The sequence below is a fragment of the Stegostoma tigrinum genome, chromosome 32, assembly GCF_030684315.1.
Source record: "Stegostoma tigrinum isolate sSteTig4 chromosome 32, sSteTig4.hap1, whole genome shotgun sequence".
NCBI classification, from domain to species: domain Eukaryota; kingdom Metazoa; phylum Chordata; class Chondrichthyes; order Orectolobiformes; family Stegostomatidae; genus Stegostoma; species Stegostoma tigrinum.
This window is the reverse complement of record NC_081385.1, coordinates 15883081-15905900: the sequence shown is the minus strand read 5'-3', so window position 1 is coordinate 15905900 and position 22820 is coordinate 15883081. Positions and strand designations below refer to the sequence as shown.

Below are 22820 nucleotides of genomic sequence, written 5' to 3'. Positions count from 1 at the left end.
TGGACACTGGAAATTCTCCACATTAGTGAGATCAGAACTACTTCTTGAAAACTTTAGCAAAAATTGTGCTGACCACTAAACAAAATTGAAATAATAAAATGTATATTCTACCAAACAAAAAGTTCATAAAAAAGAATTTAAAAAGGTTAATTAGTTGTTTGTCAGGTGTCAAGAAGTGATAACAAAGCTGACAATAATGATTATTCTAATGAAGTTTTAAAATAGTTTCATTCTAATTCTGACTTCAAAGCTATCATGAAAGTATCTGGATTTTTTTTTAATGTCCCAAAAAGTTAAAGAAACAAGAAAAGGATCCTACAGAGTGTTTATACTAATCAGTTGCAGAACAAAGAGAGAAAGATATACACAGCAAAAAAAATATAATTTTCCAACAATTCCTAAATCGACTGGGAGGAAATCTGATGTGTTGTTTAACATCTTAAACAAACGTGGTTAAAAATGAATCACCACATGTTTAGAGTTACTATCTTTCTTAACAAATCAGCTCACTGAGATTATCCATTTGGTAGCCATAGATATTGTGCCACACACTTCGGACAGACATCAAAACTAGACGATGTAAACTTCTACAAGATATACCTGGAGTTCTCCACTTTCCCTCATTAATTTTAACGATCTGTTTGATGGTAATAAGAACAGAAACATAACCACAATGTGTAAATAATATTCCTAATCACTTTCTAGTTGAGGAATTGCTCATCAATGGCTAAATGTCAGTTTTGCAATTTTATCATTCAACGAAAGTTACATAATGCAAAGCCAAAGCCAGTATAAAGAATTTGGTAACCACACAGCTCCAATACTGAAATCAACTCGATAAAAGGGTTTTGAACACGATCTCCTGCATGTGTTTCTCATTAATAGAATGCTGCAATCCTCTGAAAATGAAAATAGCACTGCTACCGAAGTATCAGATGAGACTGTCCTGATGTGAATTTTCTCAAAATCCTTTTGCATATTTAAGTCAGCGTTTAAAGTTTAGCAGTCGTCTAGACTAGATAATGTTGTCTGGATAAGATGCCTGTCAACTTAATACTTTTACTGGCACGAAAGCTAAATTTAAGAATTAACATTCCAATAAAATTCTCCCTGGATAGTTTAAGTCTACGTTTCTATTTCCACTGCAATGGCTATGGTAAGTAGGATAACTGCCCTATTACAGTTTCCTGTAGCCTGTATCAAGTCAGCAAAATTAAAATCTGAACTGCAGTCTCGAGCCTATAAAATATCACATTTGGATTTCATATTGCTTAATTCTCCATTGTCAGCATGTTGTGAAGAAAGGTTACAAACCTGAAACACAACTCTGTTTGTCTCACCTCAGATGCTGCCAGAACTGCTGAACATTTCTAGCATTTTCTGCTTTTATTTCAGGTTGTAGCATAGCTGCAACTAGTACCCGTGGCCACAGCCTCCAACTTTGCACTTTTGAGAATATCAAATGCAAACTCAGCTTTCAAAATTTGGACAAATCAAAATGAGGCAAATTCAAAATAGAATGTGAACATTCAAACTAGGTCAATTGAGTAAAGACTTGTGGCTCCAAACTAGCACTCTTATTTTTATTCTATTCCTGAAAACACACAAAGAGAGATGCAATTCAGTCAGAAGTTTATGTGGAACTCTATCATGTGATAATAACATTTCAATTTCAAAAGTAATATTCATAATTGGAAGGGCTTTGGGAAAACATGATTGCTCCTTCACATTCATTTCGTTCCTCAATCCCTTGCATCAAATAAATTCAAGTGCCTCTTTTTGTTACTTGAGAAGGAGAAGACAAACCCTAAAATCTCAGGAAATACAGAATAATGCACATGATTTTGCAATTCTGGCTGGGATGTTGTATTGAAACACATGCTTGTCACAACAGCCAGCATATATTGGAAAAAACTTTGAATACTTGTTATGTAACAATGACATTTACTGCATTTTTCTCCATTACAACAATTCAAGAGTACTTAATTAGCTAAAACATTCTTTAAGATGCCCTCAGATTATCGAAAGCACAAATGCTACAATTTGAGGTTAATAAGATTACAGTGTTTTAGAGCTGTTGCTTTAAATTTAGGGTCACTAGTTTGTCTGATAATAAGCCTGGGTGGTTTGACTGTTAGAGATCAAAGGAAGGCTTAAATCGATTCATTAAGATGATACAAGTTATTAATGGTCAGGACAATGACAGTTGTATGCAAGTTTACCAGAAGTAGATTCTCAGTCCCAAAAAAGTGCTGTTGATATCAAGTTGTAAACAGCCCATTTATTTCTAATAAAGGCAGATGGTATCAAGAACAAATAATTAACATTTCCACCTGGAGGTAAGATTTTACATTGCCATGGAGAAGTGGGTGTTTTGGAGATCACGTTACATACATTTCTACAAATACATGAATCTCACAAGAGAAGTTGTCTATGATCAGCAAAACAGAAAAGGCTGCTTTACTTTGTGAGCCACATCAGCAAGTTGCTGGAGGGAGACACTCCCCATTCAAAGAGAAACATGCTGTAGTCATCTTAAGCATTCCAGGAGAGTTGTCCTAGTCTGGTCAGAGAGAAGTAGAAGCATCATAAGAAAGTTTATTTTGTTGACGGATATAAGGAACTCTTCAGAAACTGGAATCAGCCAACATCCCTGCTTTGAATTGCTATACAGCCGTTCCTTCCTGAATTATGTGGACATCAGATAAGGACATGTTCACAAACGTTTGTTTCTTTCCCCTCATTGTTCAAAAGTCATGCCAATCCTGACCATCAAAAGAATAAAGACCACTTTGGTGAGGCAACAGAAGGCACCTGGCAACTATAGCTCGTCAAAGAGTCATGTCAGGAGAACGGAAGTAAAAGTGGAAGCATGACTAAAATGCAGGTAGTGGCAGAAAGGAGAGGTGAATTGGGATGCTAGTTGCGTGCTGCAACCCATTTTCTTCAATCCTTCACAAAGACAGCAGTATGTGGAACTACCTTGTGAAGCTGTCACACACATTTCTTTTAACAATTTAAAAAAAAAGTTTCCTTCTCCACAACCAAAACTTCAGACATACTTTATTGAAACAAAAATATTTTTGGCTGTGGTCACTGCCCAATGTTTAATGAACTTTCCAGGACCGTTTACATTTTCAAAATTAATTAGGATGACATTGTTCATAGTCTTTTATGGATTCTTGCAAGATTATAGACAATATTAAGTGTTTTGAGAAGATTTGTAGCTCAGGTTGAGGTTCTGGATGTGAGTTTGCTCGCTGAGCTGGAAGGTTCGTTTTCAGACGTTTCGTCACCATTCTAGGTAAAATCATCAGTGAGCCTCCGATGAAGCACTGGTGGTATGTCCCGCTTTCTATTTATCTGGTTAGGTTTCCTTGGGTTGGTGATGTCATTTCCTGTTCTTTTTCTCAGGGCATGGTAGATTGGCTCCAAATCAATGTGTTTGTTGATGGAGTTCCGGTTGGAATGCCATGCTTCTAGGAATTCTCGTGCGTGTCTCTGTTTGGCTTGTCCTAGGGTGGATGTGTTGTCCCAATCAAAGTGGTGTCCTTCCTCATCTGTATGTAAGGATACGAGTGATAGTGGGTCATGTCATTTTGTGGCTAGTTGATGTTCATGTATCCTGGTGGCTAGCTTTCTGCCAGTTTGTCCAATGTAGTGTTAAAAGACCCTATACAGACAACAAATAAAACGAACGTCATCTACAAAATACCTTGCAAGAACTGTGACAAACACTACATTGGACAAACAGGCAGAAAGCTAGCCACCAGGATACATGAACATCAACTAGCCACAAAACAACATGACCCACTATCACTCGTATCCTTACATACAGATGAGGAAGGACAGCACTTTGATTGGGACAACACATCCATCCTAGGACAAGCCAAACAGAGACACGCACGAGAATTCCTAGAAGCATGGCATTCCAACCGGAACTCCATCAACAAACACATTGGCTCCAAATCAATCTACCATGCCCTGAGAAAAAGAACAGGAAATGACATCACCAATGCAGGAAATGACATCACCAACCCAAGGAAACCTAACCAGATAAATAGAAAGCAGGACATAACACCAGCGCTTCATCGGAGGCTCACTGATGATGTTACCTAGTATGGTGATGAAACGTATGAAAACGAACCTTCCAGCTCAGCGAGCAAACTCACATCCAATATTAAGTGTAGTCAACATATTAAAAATTCACTGCGCAATTTTAATAGTTTTCTAACAATGATATTATTATTTACAATCATGTCTTTAATTATTAGAATGCTAGATTTGAATAGGTATAATAGACTCTCTAAGGTTTATCATGAGTGAAATCATAACACAACTAAACTAATCCAAGTTGAGTTCAACAGGTAATTAATTTGATTCAAGAACACCTTGGAAGGGTTTTGTTTTGTCTGTTTCATTTATTTCACCTATGATTAATTAGACCACTGATGCCATATTTTCGTAAACAGAATGTGCATTACTAACAAACATGACCAAATCTTATTTTCTGCTTTTACTGAATTTAATAAATTGAATAAGTTAACAAATTAAACAAATTTAATAAATTGTATTATTTACCAGAGTTACAAGAGAATAATTGATGCAAAGCTAAGAATACATGATCAACAATCAAGACTGGATGTTACAAAGATAAGAAAACACAAAATGAAAGGTTCTGCATCTGAATGCGCACAGTATTCATAACAAAGTAAACAAATAAATAACACAAACTGAGGTGAGTAAATATAATCTGATAGTTATTACAGAGATATGGCTGCAGGATGTCGAGGTTGGGCTCTGAAAATTGAAGGGCATATGGCATTCAAGAAGGTAGGAAGCAATGTAAAGATGGAGGGGTAGTACTGTTAAAGAAGGACAGCATTTGTGCATTAATGAAGAAGTGACCTTGGTTCAGATCATCAGGATATAGCATCAGTTCGGGTGGAAATGAACAGTAGAAGGGGAAAGAAGTCACTGGTTGGAGTAGTCTACAGGTCTCCTGACATCAACACAGAAGAAATATAGGTGCTTTCAGTAAAGCATTAATCATGTGTGACTTTACATATAAACTGGGATAATCAGATTGGCAGAAGCATCAAAGAAGAGTTCTCAGAATGCTTTTGAGATAATTTCTAAGACCACCATGTTCTGGAAGTGCAGGATATATTAACCTTGATATTACAGGATGTTACAGGATTAATTAATAACCTCAGGGTTAAGGAATGCTAAAGCAGCGGCAATTACAAATGGGCAACACAGTGGCTCAGTGGTTAGCACTGCTGCCTCACTGTGCCAGGCACCTGGGTTCGATTCCACCCGCAGGCGATTGTGTGTGGAGTTTGCACATGCTCCCCATGTCTGCATGGGTTTCCTCCAAGTGCTCCAATTTCCTCCCACAGGCCAAAGGTGTGCAGATTAGGTGAATTGGCCATGCTAAATTGCCCGTAGTGTTCAGGAATGTGTAGCTTAGGTGGATTACAGGGGATTGGGTCTGGGCAGGATGCTCTGAGGTTCAGTGTGGACTCATGGGGCCGAAGGGCCTGTTTCCACACTGTAGGGATTCTATGACTGAATTTTACATTCGTTTTGAAAAGATGACACTGGTTAAGGCTGATATTTCTAATCTAAGAAGGGGCAACAACTTGGACATGAAAGCTGAATGAGTTGAAGTGAACTACATTCTAGTCTGGGGGACAGATCAATAAAGATGAAGTGTAAAACACTTGAGGGGATATTTCAGAATGTTTCTTCCCACCATAAAAGTTCTAAAGGAAGGATCCACATCCATGATTAAGTAAAGGTGTTAAGGAAAGCATCAGACTTAGGGGAAAAAAGCGTAGGACACAAAGGTGACAGCCAAGTTAGATTGTATCAGTGATAATGGGAACTGCAGATGCTGGAGAATCCAAGATAATAAAATGTGAGGCTGGATGAACACAGCAGGCCAAGCAGCATCTCAGGAGCACAAAAGCTGACGTTCCGGGCCTAGACCCTTCTTCAGAGAGGGGGATGGGGTGAGGGTTCTGGAATAAATAGGGAGAGAGGGGGAGGCGGACCGAAGATGGAGAGAAAAGAAGATAGGTGGAGAGGAGAGTATAGGTGGGGAGGGAGGGAGGGGATAGGTCAGTCCAGGGAAGATGGACAGGTCAAGGAGGTGGGATGAGGTTAGTAGGTAGGAAATGGAGGTGCGGCTTGAGGGGGGAGGAAGGGATGGGTGAGAGGAAGAACAGGTTAGGGAGCAGAGACAGACTGAGCTGGTTTTGGGATGCAGTGGGGACAGGGGGTGAGCTGGGCTGGTTGTGAGATGCAGTGGGGGGAGGGGATGAGCTGGGCTGGTTTTGGGATGCGGTGGGGGGAGGGGAGATTTTGAAGCTGGTGAAGTCCGCATTGATATCATTGGGCTGCAGGGTTCCCAAGCGGAATATGAGTTGCTGTTCCTGCAACCTTCGGATGGCATCATTGTGGCACTGCAGGAGGCCCATGATGGACATGTCATCTAAAGAATGGAAGGGGGAGTTGAAATGGTTCGCGACTGGGAGGTGCAGTTGTTTACTGCGAACCGAGCGGAGGTGTTCTGCAAAGAAGTCCCCAAGCCTCCGCTTGGTTTCCCCAATGTAGAGGAAGCCACACCGGGTGCAATGGATACAGTATACCACATTGGCAGATGTGCAGGTGAACCTCTGCTTAATATGGAAAGTCATCTGGGGCCTGGGATGGGGGTGAGGGAGAAGGTGTGGGGGCAAATGTAGCACTTCCTGCGGTTGCAGGGGAAGGTGCCAGGTGTGGTGGGGTTGGAGGGCAGTATGGAGCGAACAAGGGAGTCACGGAAAGAGTGGTCTCTCCCCCCACAGTGGTCGAGAACGCCCTTGACCACGTCTCCCGCATTTCCGCAACACATCCCTCACACCCCGCCTTCGCCACAACCGCCCAAAGAGGATTCCCCTCATTCTCACACACCACCCCACCAACCTCCGGATACAATGCATCATCCTCCAACACTACCGTCATTTACAATCCGACCCCACCACCCAAGACATTTTTCCATCCCCACCCTTGTCTGCTTTCTGGAGAGACCACTCTCTCCGTGACTCCCTTGTTCGCTCCACACTGCCCTCCAACCCCACCACACCCGGCACCTTCCCCTGCAACCGCAGGAAGTGCTACACTTGCCCCCACACCTCCTCCCTCACCCCCATCCCAGGCCCCAAGATGACTTTCCGTATTAAGCAGAGGTTCACCTGCACATCTGCCAATGTGGTATACTGTATCCATTGTACCTGGTGTGGCTTCCTCTACATTGGGGAAACCAAGCGGAGGCTTGGGGACCGCTTTGCAGAACACCTCCGCTCGGTTCGCAATAAACAACTGCACCTCCCAGTCGCAAACCATTTCCACTCCCTCTCCCATTCTTTAGATGACATGTCCATCATGGGCCTCCTGCAGTGCCACAAAGATGCCACCCGAAGGTTTCGGGAACAGCAACTCATATTTCACTTGGGAACCCTTTAGCCTCATGGTATCAATGTGGACTTCACCAGCTTCAAAATCTCCCCTTCCCCCACTGCATCCCAAAACCAACCCACTTCATGCCCTCCCCCCACTGCATCACACAACCAGCCCAGCTCACCCCCTCCCCCAACTGCATCCCAAAACCAGCCCAGTCTGTCTCTGCCTCCCTAACCTGTTCTTCCTCTCACCCATCCCTTCCTCCCACCTCAAGCCATACCTCCATTTCCTACCTACTAACCTCATCCCACCTCCTTGACCTGTCCGTCTTCCCTGGACTGACCTATCCCCACCCTACCTCCTCACCTATACTCTCCTCTCCACCTCTCTTCTTTTCTCTCCATCTTCGGTCCACCTCCCCCTCTCTCCCTATTTATTCCAGAACCCTCACCCCATCCCCCTCTCTGATGAAGGGTCTAGGCCCGAAACGTCATCTTTTGTGCTCCTGAGATGCTGCTTGGCGTGCTGTGTTCATCCAGCTTCACACTTTGTTAGCCAAGTTCGACGTTTGTTCAGAATAATAAAAAAAAATGAATGACAAAGGTTAATCAGAAAAAAAAATGAGGGGAAGCCAGCTAGAAATGTAAAATTGGATAGCAAGTAGTTCAAAAAAAGAGTCAATAAAATTGATGCTGGTCCTCTAACAATTGAGAATAGGAGTTAACAATAGAGAACAAAGAAATAGCAAGCAAAATGAACAAATATTTTGTTTCTGTCTTCATTTTAGAATGTATAAAAGATATTCCAGATATCACCATAAATCAGGAGGTGGAAGACAGAGAGCAACTTAATGAAATTAAAATTATAAGGAAAGCAGTACTAAGTTGACAGGTCTCTAGGTCCAGATGGACCTCATGCTGTGGTCTTAAAAGAGACTGCTAATGAAGTTGGATGTGCATTGATCTTAATTTTATAAAATTCCCTTGACTCAAGACAGGTTCCATTGGAATGGAAAGTAGCAAAACATCCCTTCTACTCAAAAGAAAGGAGGCAGAAAATAGGAAACTTTGGGCAAGACAGTATGCGACAGGAACTTTCAAAAGCTGATCGGAATAGACGGTTTGTAGGTAAAGGGACGACTGGCAAGTGGGAGGCTTTCAAAAATGTGATAATGAGAATTAAAAGGCATTATGTTCCTGTTGGAGCGAAGGGTAAAGTTGGTAAGAGTTGGGAACAATAAAAATGTTGAGGTTTTGGCCAAGAATAAGAAAGAAGCAGATACTAGATTGAGACAAAAACAAAGTTGCTGGAAAAGCTCAGCAGGTCTGGCAGCATCTGTGGAGAAGAAAACAGAGTGAATGTTTCTGGTGCGGTGACCCTTCCTCAGAATGGATTGAGACAACTGGGATCAAATGAACCTCTTGAAGAGTACAAGCAGTGCAGAGGCATCCTTATGAGAGAAATCAGGAGGGCAAAAGCAGAATACAAGATATCCTTGGCAGATAGGTTACTTATAATCCAAAGAGATTCTACAAGTACAATAAGAGCGAGAGAGAATTTTAAACATGAACAGATCAGCAGTGACCACTGAATGGTGGAACAGGTTCATGGGGACGGAACCCCGCCCACGGCCGACGGAACCCCGCCCACGGCCGACGACCTCATCGCTCCGCCCACAACCTCCACAGCCTGCAACCCCAGAGAAGACAGCCACACTGAGCCCTGCCGCATCTTCACCATCCCCCCAGACCTCCCACTGACTGAGGACGAACGGTCAGTCCTGAGCAAGGGGCTCACCTTTGTCCCCCTACAACCACACATCAACGAATACCAGTCACGGTCGGACATAGAGCAGTTTTTCCGCCGTCTTCGCCTGCATGCCTACTTCTTCAACCGGGAACCCAACCCTCCTTCCACTGACCCCTTCACCCGCTTCCAACACAAGTCCTCCTCCTGGACACCACCCCCAGGCCTCCTACCCTCCCTCGACCTCTTCATCTCCAACTGCCGTCGAGACATCAACCGCCTCAACCTCTCCACCCCTCTCACCCACTCCAACCTCTCCCCCGCAGAACGGGCAGCCCTCCGCTCACTCCGCTCCAACCCCAACCTCACCATCAAACCCGCAGACAAGGGTGGCGCAATGGTAGTATGGCGCACTGACCTCTACATCGCCGAGGCCAGACGCCAACTCTCCGACACCACCTCCTACCGCCTCCTCGATCATGACCACACACCCGAGCACCAAACCATCATCTCCAACACCATTCATGACCTCATCACCTCAGGGGACCTCCCACCCACAGCCTCCAACCTCATTGTTCCCCAACCCCGCACGGCCCGTTTCTATCTCCTTCCCAAAATCCACAAACCTGCCTGCCCTGGTCGACCCATCGTCTCAGCCTGCTCCTGCCCCACCGAACTCATCTCCACCTATCTGGACTCCATTTTCTCCCCTTTGGTCCAGGAACTCCCCACCTATGTCCGTGACACCACCCACGCCCTCCACCTCCTCCAGGACTTCCAATTCCCTGGCCCCCAACACCTCATCTTCACCATGGACGTCCAGTCCCTGTACACCTGCATTCCGCATGGAGATGGCCTCAAGGCCCTCCGCTTCTTCCTGTCCCGCAGGCCCGACCAGGCCCCCTCCACCGACACTCTCATCCGCCTAGCTGAACTCGTCCTCACACTCAACAACTTCTCTTTTGACTCCTCCCACTTCCTACAGACTAAGGGGGTGGCCACGGGCACCCGCATGGGCCCCAGCTATGCCTGCCTCTTTGTAGGTTACGTGGAACAGTCCCTCTTCCGCACCTACACAGGCCCCAAACCCCACCTCTTCCTCCGGTACATTGATGACTGTATCGGCGCCGCCTCTTGCTCCCCAGAGGAGCTCGAACAGTTCATCCACTTCACCAACACCTTCCACCCCAACCTTCAGTTCACCTGGGCCATCTCCAGCACATCCCTCACCTTCCTGGACCTCTCAGTCTCCATCTCAGGCAACCAGCTTGTAACTGATGTCCATTTCAAGCCCACCGACTCCCACAGCTACCTAGAATACACCTCCTCCCACCCACCCTCCTGCAAAAATTCCATCCCCTATTCCCAATTCCTCCGCCTCCGCCGCATCTGCTCCCACGATAAGACATTCCACTCCCGCACATCCCAGATGTCCAAGTTCTTTAAGGACCGCAACTTTCCCCCCACGGTGATTGAGAACGCCCTTGACCGCGTCTCCCGCATTTCCCGCAACACATCCCTCACACCCCGCCCCCGCCACAACCGCCCCAAGAGGATCCCCCTCGTTCTCACACACCACCCTACCAACCTCCGGATACAACGCATTATCCTCCGATACTTCCGCCATTTACAATCCGACCCCACCACCCAAGACATTTTTCCATCCCCTCCCCTGTCTGCTTTCCGGAGAGACCACTCTCTCCGTGACTCCCTTGTTCGCTCCACACTGCCCTCCAACCCCACCACACCCGGCACCTTCCCCTGCAACCGCAGGAAATGCTACACTTGTCCCCACACCTCCTCCCTCACCCCCATCCCAGGCCCCAAGATGACATTCCACATTAAGCAGAGGTTCACCTGCACATCTGCCAATGTGGTATACTGCATCCACTGTACCCGGTGCGGCTTCCTCTACATTGGGGAAACCAAGCGGAGGCTTGGGGACCGCTTTGCAGAACACCTCCGCTCAGTTCGCAACAAACAACTGCACCTCCCAGTCGCAAACCATTTCCACTCCCCCTCCCATTCTCTTGATGACATGTCCATCATGGGCCTCCTGCACTGCCACAATGATGCCACCCGAAGGTTGCAGGAACAGCAACTCATATTCCGCCTGGGAACCCTGCAGCCATATGGTATCAATGTGGACTTCACCAGTTTCAAAATCTCCCCTTCCCCTACTGCATCCCTAAACCAGCCCAGTTCATCCCCTCCCCCCACTGCACCACACAACCAGCCCAGCTCTTCCCCCCCACCCACTGCATCCCAAAACCAGTCCAATCTGTCTCTGCCTCCCTAACCGGTTCTTCCTCTCACCCATCCCTTCCTCCCACCCCAAGCCGCACCCCCCGCTACCTACTAACCTCATCCCACCTCCTTGACCTGTCCGTCTTCCCTGGACTGACCTATCCCCTCCCTACCTCCCCACCTACACCCTCTCCACCTATCTTCTTTACTCTCCATCTTCGGTCCGCCTCCCCCTCTCTCCCTATTTATTCCAGTTCCCTCCCCCCATCCCCCTCTCTGATGAAGGGTCTAGGCCCGAAACGTCAGCTTTTGTGCTCCTGAGATGCTGCTTGGCCTGCTGTGTTCATCCAGCCTCACATTTTATTATCTTGGAATCTCCAGCATCTGCAGTTCCCATTATCTCAGGTTCATGGGGTTGCCTTGTTTATTTCTGTTCCTTTTCCATATGTTCGTATGTCCTCCAAGTAATCACAAATACATATTCTTTATTTCAAAGTAGCTTCCATGTAATACAAATCAACTAGCATTCTGGATAACAAAGTGTGGGGCTGGATGAACACAGCAGGCCAAGCAGCATCTTAGGAGCACAAAAGCTAACGTTTCACCCTAGGCCCAAAACGTCAGCTTTTGTGCTCCTAAGATGCTGCTTGGCCTGCTGTGTTCATCCAGCCCCACACTTTGTTATCTTGGATTCTCCAGCATCTGCAGTTCCCATTATCTCTGATCACAACGAGCATTGAGTCACTTACATACCTGAATTCAAATCTTGATGAGAAGAGGAAGGTGCATTGCCCTGCGGTTTCTTGACTGCATAATCATTTGCAACGGCCGCAACTCCTTTGGACTCTTTCACTCTCAAATTAATTTGTGTTTTTTTTAGCAGTTTCTCTTTTTCTAAGATGAAATCCTTCATGCTAGTTATGCTGAGGCCATCTGGTAACTAAATGAAACAAAACAGTGGCATACTAACAACAGCAAATTCTGACATAATCACAACAAAGCCTGATCAAAAATTAGCATAAAATATCAAATTTGCATTTGGAAATTTCATAATGTTGGCAAGAATGCTAACAACTTAACAGGACACTGTTTTATAATACGAGAGCAATTCCATATCATAAATTAATTCACTGAATTCAAGGCACTATGACATTTACTGAGGAAATGATAAGGTGCAACATTAATGCAAGTTATTTACTAATTTAATGCATTGCTCTTGCAGGATTCTTAATTAAACATTTAAGAAATGCAATATACTGCCAAACAAGCAGCCTTGGATATGACTCCACATCTGATGAATTTCCTTTGTTCAACATTCCCTTTTGAAATGGAGAACCAATGTACTAGAAAAATAAGATAATTTTTGATTCTGAAAAACAAGTTAAAATGAGCTACTTTGTATTTCTCAAAATACCACATACATATTTCTAGGTGAGAGACAAAAGGAGGATTAACATTTTAGAAGGACCTTTAAGCTGTGAAATTAGAAATCACTTTTACCACAAAGAGGAGCATAAACCTAGAACACTCTCAATTAAAAGACTGTGGAAACTAGGTCAATAAATTTATCAAGACTGTAGCTAGATATAAATAGCAGACAATAAAGTACAGAGACAGGTAAATTAAGTACAGGGCAACCGAATCAAAAATTAACTGAACAGGAAAATGATTATATCCTAGACACAGCGCCTCTGACAATACAGTACAAGTTTCCAAAAGGGGAAATTTGTATATGTAAATTTGCATTCAATAGGTGTGATGGCAATCTTTATTACTAAAGATTGAGATCATCAATTGTAGTGATAAGAATTCTGTCTTCTCAAAACATGTTTCAACATAGTTAATCATTCCAAGGCACTTGATACCACACCACATGAGGAGGCATTAATGAGAAACAACTAAAAGCTTGACCAAGGTGGTAGGTTTTACAGAACAATCTGGAGAAATGAAGAGATGTGGAGAGTCAGGAAGGTTTAGGAAGAGAAATTCCAGAGCTACTGGCTTTGACAACTGCTAGTGGTGGAACAATAAAAATTGGACATGCACAAGCGACTAGAATAAGTGAAGCACTGAGGATCATGTTGTTATGGGGAATGGAAAGGCATGAAGGGTTTTAAGTATTTTGTTTTAAATTGTATAAGGCAATAGATAATGTTAGTAAACCAGAATATAAAGGAAACATACAGTGCAAAATTTTCAGGCAAATGTTCCCAAATCTGATTACGACTGCACATACCACACAAATCCCCATAGTTAATCATAGATAATAGAAGCTCTACAGTGCAGAAATAGGTCCTTCGGCCCAACAAGTCCACACCGACCCTCAGAGCACCCACCCCCCTATATCCCACCTATTCCACGCATCCCTGAACATTACAGGCAGTTTAGCATGGCCAATCCACCTAGTCTGCACATCTTTGGACTGTGGGAGGAAACCAGAGTACCCAGAGAAAACCCTCGCTAACAGAGGGAGAACGTGCAAACTCCACACAGACAATCCTCTGGGGGTGGAACTGAACCGGGTCCCTGACGTTGTGAGGCAGCAGAGCTAGCCACTGTGCCACAGTGCAGCCCCTAATTGCAAATTTAATTACACAAGATATAGATACAGGAAATGTTATTCCGCTCAAGCAACATCATCTTAACCTTAAAGTTGGCACATGTTCAAAAAAGAGACGAAACGCTTAGTTAACTGGCCTCCCACTGTGCCCTGCTGTGAAAGCTTGAAAACAAGGATGAAGATATTTTAAAAAGTGAGGCATTGCTAGACTGGGAATCAAAGCAAGTCAGCAAGGACAGAGTTATGGATGAACAAAATTGGTGTGTTGGAATAGAGGCAGCAGAGTTTTAGATCACCTTAGGTTTATGGAAGATCCACAGTGGAAGACTAGTCAATCTCAAGATCTGCTTAAGTAATCAGATCTGAGCACAATGTAGGAGTAAATTTGGGCATTTTGCTCAATAACTCTACACTCTATATTTTCTTTATTAATTGATTTACATTTTCTGTGGCCTTATATCAAAATTCCTGCAACAACAATTCTATTTCCTCATGCATGGTAGTTGACATGTTCTCTCAAAAGTTGGAGCAAAGGATCTGTATTAATATGTTAACCTTGTGAAGCAGTTCCATCAGCAAATCAAGCAGAATGGAGGCCTCATGCAGAGAGCAAGAAAACTATCAAATTAGATCACACTGAAGCCCTTAAACCCACAGTGAACCTGCAAGACACCCAGCCTGGCCTGGATATAGTATTTGTTTCATAGAATCCCTACAGTGTGGAAGCAGGCCATTTGACAATGGGTCCACACTAACCTTTCCAAAAAGCATCCCACACAAACCCACCCCCTACCCTATACATGTAACCCTGCATTTCCCATAGCTAATCTACCTGGCCTGCACATTCATGTATACTATGGACAATTTAGCATGGCCAAACCCAACTAACCTGCGGTGGAGCTTCTAGTGAAAAGGAAGAAGGTAGCTTACATAAGGTGGAGGAAGCTAGGGTCAAGTTCAGCTAGAGAGGATTACATGCAGGCAAGGAAGGAGCTCAAAAATGGTCTGAGGAGAGCCAGGAGGGGGCACGAGAAAGGCTTGGCAGAAGGAATCCGGGAAAACACAAAGGCATTTTACACTTACGTGAGGAATAAGAGAATGGTCAAAGAAAGAGTAGGGCCGATCAGGGATAGCATAGGGAACTTGTGTGTGGAGCCTGAGGAGGTAGGGGAAGCCCTAAATGAGTTTTTTGCTTCTGTCTTTACGAAAGAAACCAACTTTGTAGTGAATGAAACCTTTGAAGAGCAGGTGTGCATGCTGGAATGGATAGAGATAGACGAAGCCGATGTGCTGAAAATTTTGTCAAACATTAAGATTGACAAGTCGCCAGGCCCGGATCAGATTTGTCCTCGGCTGCTTTGGGAAGCGAGAAATGCAATTGCTTCGCCACTTGCGAAGATCTTTGCATCCTCGCTCTCCACTGGAGTCGTACCTGAGGACTCGAGAGAGGCAAATGTAATTCCTCTCTTCAAGAAAGGAAATAGGGAAATCCCCGGCAATTATAGACCGGTAAGTCTCACGTCTGTCGTCTGCAAGGTGTTAGAAAGGATTCTGAGGGATAAGATTTATGACCATCTGGAAGAGCATGGCTTGATCAAATACAGTCAACACGGCTTTGTGAGGGGTAGGTCATGCCTTACAAACCTTATCGAGTTTTTTGAGGACGTGACTAGAAAGGTTGATGAGGGTCGAGCTGTGGATGTGGTGTATATGGACTTCAGTAAGGCATTTGATAAGGTTCCCCATGGTAGGCTCATTCAGAAGGTCAGGAGGAATGGGATACAGGGGAACTTAGCTGCTTGGATACAGAATTGGCTGGCCAACAGAAGACAGCGAGTGGTAGTAGAAGGAAAATATTCTGCCTGGAAGTCAGTGGTGAGTGGAGTTCCACAGGGCTCTGTCCTTGGGCCTCTACTGTTTGTAATTTTTATTAATGACTTGGACGAGGGAATTGAAGGATGGGTCAGCAAGTTTGCAGACGACACAAAGGTCGGAGGTGTCGTTGACAGTGTAGAGGGCTGTTGTAGGCTGCAGCGGGACATTGACAGGATGCAGAGATGGGCTGAGAGGTGGCAGATGGAGTTCAACCTGGATAAATGCGAGGTGATGCATTTTGGAAGGTCGAATTTGAAAGCTGAGTACAGAATTAAGGATAGGATTCTTAGCAGTGTGGAAGAACAGAGGGATCTTGGTGTGCAGATACATAGATCCCTTAAAATGGCCACCCAAGTGGACAGGGTTGTTAAGAAAGCATATGGTGTTTTGGCTTTCATTAACAGGGGGATTGAGTTTAAGAGTCGTGAGATCTTGTTGCAGCTCTATAAAACTTTGGTTAGACCGCACTTGGAATACTGCGTCCAGTTCTGGCCGCCCTATTATAGGAAAGATGTGGATGCTTTGGAGAGGGTTCAGAGGAGGTTTACCAGGATGCTGCCTGGACTGGAGGGCTTATCTTATGAAGAGAGGTTGACTGAGCTCGGTCTCTTTTCATTGGAGAAAAGGAGGAGGAGAGGGGACCTAATTGAGGTATACAAGATAATGAGAGGCATAGATAGAGTTGATAGCCAGAGACTATTTCCCAGGGCAGAAATGGCTAGCACGAGGGGTCATAGTTTTAAGCTGGTTGGTGGAAAGTATAGAGGGGATGTCAGAGGCAGGTTCTTTACGCAGAGAGTTGTGAGAGCATGGAATGCGTTGCCAGCAGCAGTTGTGGAAGCAAGGTCATTGGGGTCATTTAAGAGACTGCTGGACATGTATATGGTCACAGAAATTTGAGGGTGCATACATGAGGATCAATGTTCGGCACAACATTGTGGGCTGAAGGGCCTGTTTCTGTGCTGTACTGTTCTATGTTCTATGTTCTATGTTCTATCTCTGGACAGTGGAAGGAAACAGGAGCAACTGCAGGAAAGACTTAGAGACACAGGGAGAACATGCAAACTCCACACAGAGTCACCCAAGGGTAGAATCAAACCAGGTCTCTGGCGCTGTGAGGGAGCAGTACTAAACACTGAACCACTGTTCATATTAGATTAAATTTAGTGGTGACGCTGCCAGGCTAATTTGCTTGACAGTAGCATGGGTTGCATGGTTGTTTCACTGAGCACTTCTTTCCATCATAAAGCAAAATCAAAATCTACAGAACTACAGAATTTAAACTACAGAATTCATTTCTATTTATGTCTCTGATACAAGCATTATGAAAAACAAGAAACACAGTGGGCGTCACTAATGGATTCTGTACAGAGATTAGCAAATCTTTCTTATTGTAGAATAAAAGCTGGTGGTTCACAAACCTACACGGCCGATTTATTATTGAACATCATTCAGAACATATTTTATGTCATCAATTCACGAAAAGGTTAATCGAATTTTGTATATGTTTTCTGAGTTGCCTCATCGTACTGCTATCATGATCAAAACTACTGGCTTTCGAGAAGTTAATTTTCCAGTCATAATTTATTTGATTATGAAAGCAATCTGTTTTATATCACTGGTGAGTTCAGCGAGTATTGATTTTGGCATATGTAATAACGGCCCAGAACATGCAGTAGTACTAATGATGAGGTTGTCAGCATTGTTAGTACGGTGTAAAATTGGCAGGAATTTCAGACATTCAGACAAATAGAGTTAAATACAGAAATACAGATGGTCCTGCTGTCAGTGACATCCCACAAGGTACACCGTTGCAAGCTTTGCAGACATAGCCATTACAAATAACTTTTTGATGTTAACTTCAGCTATGTGTGAATTATTCTCAAAAAATGAAAAAAAGCGGCCCTGTCCAACTGAGAGTAACTGAATTTTAATGGCATGCTAAGTCATAATTAATGTGAAACAATCTCTCTAGTCGTTAAAAACCATTGTACAACTGTGGAGTCTCATCACCTCAGGAGGACATTTCTTGAATTTTACTCCCTACTGCTGCAAGGCATTTTTTGATCAGAATGGTTATTCAGCCTACCCACTGCTTGTCTTGTTACTGGATGTCACAAAGGAGATGCTGAATTAAATATGATGTAGGGGGAAAAAAAAATCTATCCGCAGGAGCCCACCAACCATTTATGGATAATATGATTGAGGCCAGTGTCCAGCACTATCCCTTCATTGCTGACTAAGTTGTGTGATGATTTTTGTACCATTTGGAAGATGTGAACCCACTCTTATCTGCAAGCAGGACTTGACAGCAGCACTGAACTGGAGACATGTTTGTTCTGCTCAGACATTGAACCTTCTTTGCCAATACTTAATGAACGATCTGTTGGTTTAACTAAGAACCAACCTGAATATTCTAGATGATAATCCCTCACACTAAACAAATAAACTCTACCAGTACATTGTGTCGTTAAAGGATCAATGTGATTGACATGTGCAATCTCCAGTGAGTTGTTTCTGGATAAAATATTGTACTAATAGAATCACCAAGGTAAGTAATTAACACCAGGATCGTTTTTCCAGTTCGCAACTAAAACTTCATTTATTCTGAATACAAACCAAACCATATTTTGCAAAATAAACCAACTCATGAAAATCTATTATTTCATAACACATGCAATGAAAACAACCACTTTAATTGGAACACAGTTAGAACAAACCATCCAAACTCAACCATCACCTGTCATCCACTCTGTCCATCCATGGAACAACTTGGATTGTTAATCAAAACAGCACTGCCAAAGCTGAAAAATATAACTTAGTATTTGTTTCTTTAGAAATATTACATATTCAAACTTCAAATTCACTTTTCAAAATGGCTCAATATCTTTTTATTTACAAAGTACTGTACAACTTCATGATCTATGGACTAAGCCTGAATTGTGACCAAATCTGTATTTCTCTTCAAGCATCTCAGACACTCATAAACCAACCTGTGCACACAGCAAAATCTAGTAAAATCAAAGCAGCTGTTTCTTAATGAATATAAAAATGTACACCTGAATTACTAATAACCTTGAATAGATAATTAAGTAGAATATTATTGCGTTACGTACAATGATAGTTCTGAAGAGCTGTTTACATTCATTGCACTTTGGTACTGCATTGAAAAGCACTTTGCAATACAACTTTTTTCCAAGTACTCAAATTCCAGACCTATAAAATGATTTCTGGAAATTCTGTAATATAATTTACAGTCTATGTTTTGCAACCATGATTAGCTAAAAACTTACTTAAACAAAATTAACTCATAACAGCTCACACTCAGTTAAATTTCCCATATATATCGTTCATTGATAAACACCACACACCTCTTCCAGGCCACTGTCAATATAACTTTGTTGCTGACTGTGGGAAGAGGCAGTAGAAGAATGCAGATCGCCTCAACTCCAAATTTTTCCTTCCCTGTTCCTGTAAAGCAGGATGGTACTTCCTTGAGGGTTTAAGATTAGAGCTTTCCCACAAAGGAAAAAAAGGTACAAACTTGTACTTGAATCTCATATCTCATGTTCAATATCTGACAGCACAACGCATTTCCAGAACATCAACCAATGACTTTTTGTTTTTTTTTCAGATCTTTAACTGGACACACATTGAAGACTGTATCCATGAAAAAAAGGGATATACAGAACTGGTTAAAAATTCACAAGAAATATTGGTTTGCCAGATTACCTTTAATAAAGGTATAGACACTGCAAATTTCTCTAGTTTCCTATCTCTTCTGTCTCGTGGTTTATGATGACTCACCTTCCACATACAGAACAACTGCAGTTTAAAGACTACTGGCAAATAAAAGGTCTAAACATTATTAACTTTTGAAAGCTTTGATAATCCCTTCTTAGTTCCTTATATTCCTAACTTCACACTCCCCACTCACTTCAAACTCAACTTCTTTGTACATCTGTTCCTGGGAAAAGCACTTTCCTAAATAACAGTACTTTATAACTCAAATTCCTGTGTCTTCAGCCCTTCATTTGCCATGATACTTCTGGCAGCTGTTCCTCTGCTCTGCAAGCCCATGCTTTTGTGTCTGATTCCCTTATCCCTACTAGAATGGTTTTTTTTTCCCCATTCTGGTGATTCTCCTGGTCTGAGCACCACCTAGGCTAAAGAAAGCAAACTTAGAGTCAGAAGTTCTTCAATCTGATTGCATCTGCACCTGTCAAAAATAAGCACCTAACTGTTCTAATTTTCTAGCACCTGACCAATGTATGCCATGACATCATAAGCATACAACCAAATACTTATTAAAAGTTATGAGGGGTTCCTGCCTCTACAGTGAGTTCCAGATTCACACTACCCTCTGGGTGAAAAAGCTTTTCCTCACTTTCCCTTGAAGCCTTCTGCCTTACCTAAAATTTACGTTCCCCATCATTAATCCCTTTAGCAAGAAAAAAGTACTTTCATTTCTCTGCCTCTCAAAATTTTATATGTGTGAGTCATGTCTCTCCTCTGTATCCTCGGCTTTAAAGGCAATAATTTCACTCTATCAATCTCTCCTCAGCCCAGGCAATATCTTGGTAAATCTCCTCTGCACCCACTCCAATGTAATCACATCCATCCTATAATGCGGATTCCAGAACTGCACACTATTCTCTAGCCGAGGCCTAACCAACATTTTATACAGTTCCAGCATAAGCCCTGCCTCTTAAATTCTACACCTCAACTAATAAAGGCATGTATCCCATATGCCTTCTTTAACACTATCTATCTAACTGTCCCATTACCTTAATAGACTGGAGTACTTGCAGATCAAGATCCTTCTGATCCTTGGTGCTTCCCAGAATCCTAACGTTTATTATGTATTCCCTTGCCTTATTTGTCCTGTCTAAGGAAATCAACTAACACTTTGAATTCTATTTAGTATTGATCATTTCATCTGACCATCTATATTGTCCCTCAATTTAAGGCTATCTTCTCATTATTTATCACCCTACCAAATTTTAATGTCATCCACAAACGTACTAATCTCCCTTACTATGCCCCTCTAAATCATTTATATGTAACACAAACAGCAAAGGACCTAACACTGATCTCTGGAGAACCCCAATGGAGACAGTGTTCATGTCTCGAAAACACACCTTGGCCATCACGCTTCGCTTCATACCATTCAGCCAATTCTGGATCCAATTAGCCAAATTTCCTTGGATCCTGTGGGATCCTACTGTTGCTCCCATACAAAGCCCAATCAAAAACCTTGCTGAAATCCAAGTAGACAACATCAAATGTAACACCCTCATCTATACACCTGGCTGTCTCTCCAATAAGGCGGTCACTCATGTCCACCCTTTAACAAACTATGCTAACTGTTCTTGAATAATCCCGTTTCTCCAACAGCAGATTAATTTTGTCCCTCAGAATTGCTTCCATTAGAATCCCCACCACTAATGTTAGATTTACTGAACAGTAGTTTCCTGGTTTATCCCTCGTTCCAGTCTTGAAAAACAGTACCATGCAGGCATCTTCCAGTCCTCTCCACCGGCAACAAGAGACATTTAAAGTTATTGTCAGAACCGCTGCTATTTTCTTCCTTGCCGAACTCAACAGCCTTAAATTCATACCATCCAGCCTTGGAGATTTATCTTCTTGAACATAAGTTGCCACAACTGATTTACAAATTATCTGGACCACATGAAATGCTATTCTCCTTTGCCAAAACTACTTCACAGTCATTGATCATCCTGTAGTGCAAAACACATCCAGGGTATAATTATCCCCCACTTGGAGAAACATAGAAACCTTTCTAGACTCAATTCCTTAAATACTCTGGGATGTAGATTATCAGGCCCTGGGGATTGATCCACCTTCAATCCTATCAATTTTCCCAGCGCCATTTCTCTACTAATATTGATCTCCCTCAATTCTTCCCTCTCACTAAATCTTGCATTCTCCAACATTTTCTGTGTCTGATTTGTGTCATCTTTCGAGAAGACAGAACCAAAGTATGTGATAGCAAGAAGCGAAATTAATGGAACATTAACAGAAATCAGAGAAACTCAGCCGGTCTGGCAGCATCTGTGGAGAGAAAGCTGAGTCAACATTTCAATGCAGTGACCGTTCTTTAGAACTGTTCTGAGCTTTTCCACCTCCCTGATTACTTGTCTCCTCAGCTGAAAAGTGGCTAGCTTCCCAGTTAGGAAACCACAGGAACTAAACTGCCAGGTTTACTGTTAGGGGACTGCAATTCCTCCAACCTGGCAAGAGAGAATTTTAAAATTGAGGAATTGCTTAACTAGATTAAGAGCTGTAGGATGATAAGCAAAGGGGACAGTGCAAGTTATGATATGGCCACAGAGTTTTGGATGAATTCAGATTTATGAGGGTAGAAGATAGGAGGTTGACCAAAATAACACTGGAATAATCAAGTCTACAGACAACACAGGAATTGAGGAGAATTTCAGCAGTAAATGAACTGATTCAGAAATGCAGTCTGAATGTTACAGAAATAGATGTTGAAAATTTTGAAGACAGAGCAGATACGGAGTGAGAAGCTCAACTCAAGAACAAATACATCACACCAGGGTTGCAACCAGACTCAGTCTCAAACACTTGCCACTGAGAACAAAGAACTCGGTGGCTAGGGAAAGGTGTTCATAGCCAGGTCAAAAACAGTGGCTTCCTTTTTCACAATATTGAGTTGGAAGAAAATTCTCCTCACCCGGTTCTGGCTGTATGACAACTAAGGTAACAAAGTAGGTACAGCGGAATAATTGAGCAAGATACAGTGAGGTAGAGCTTGGTAATACGCAACTCAAGGTAATTTTAGACGGTGTGTCAAAAAAACAGCATGAAAATGAGAAATAGGAGGTTGCCGGTCACAGTGCACAAGTGGGAAGAGGGGAAGCCACGACACTTCATGAAGAAGGAAGCGATCAATTGAGCG

The 22820-nt window shown here is 43.0% G+C and overlaps 1 protein-coding gene across 2 annotated transcripts in view; it reads right to left on the bottom strand.

Annotated features, from left to right (window-relative positions):
• Positions 1-22820, bottom strand: part of snx19b (sorting nexin 19b) — a 167285-nt gene that overhangs the window by 128760 nt on the left and 15705 nt on the right. Inside the window, exons 7-8 of one of the 2 annotated variants that reach the window (XM_059638915.1) lie at positions 12196-12382; positions 2304-3673 (exon numbers count right to left, since the gene is read on the bottom strand). In XM_059638915.1, coding sequence (XP_059494898.1) covers positions 3633-3673; positions 12196-12382 — 228 coding nt within the window. In that variant the 3' untranslated portion in view covers positions 2304-3632. Of the gene's footprint in view, positions 1-2303; positions 3674-12195; positions 12383-22820 lie in introns of those variants that run through there. The other variant, XM_059638914.1, reaches the window with a different exon arrangement.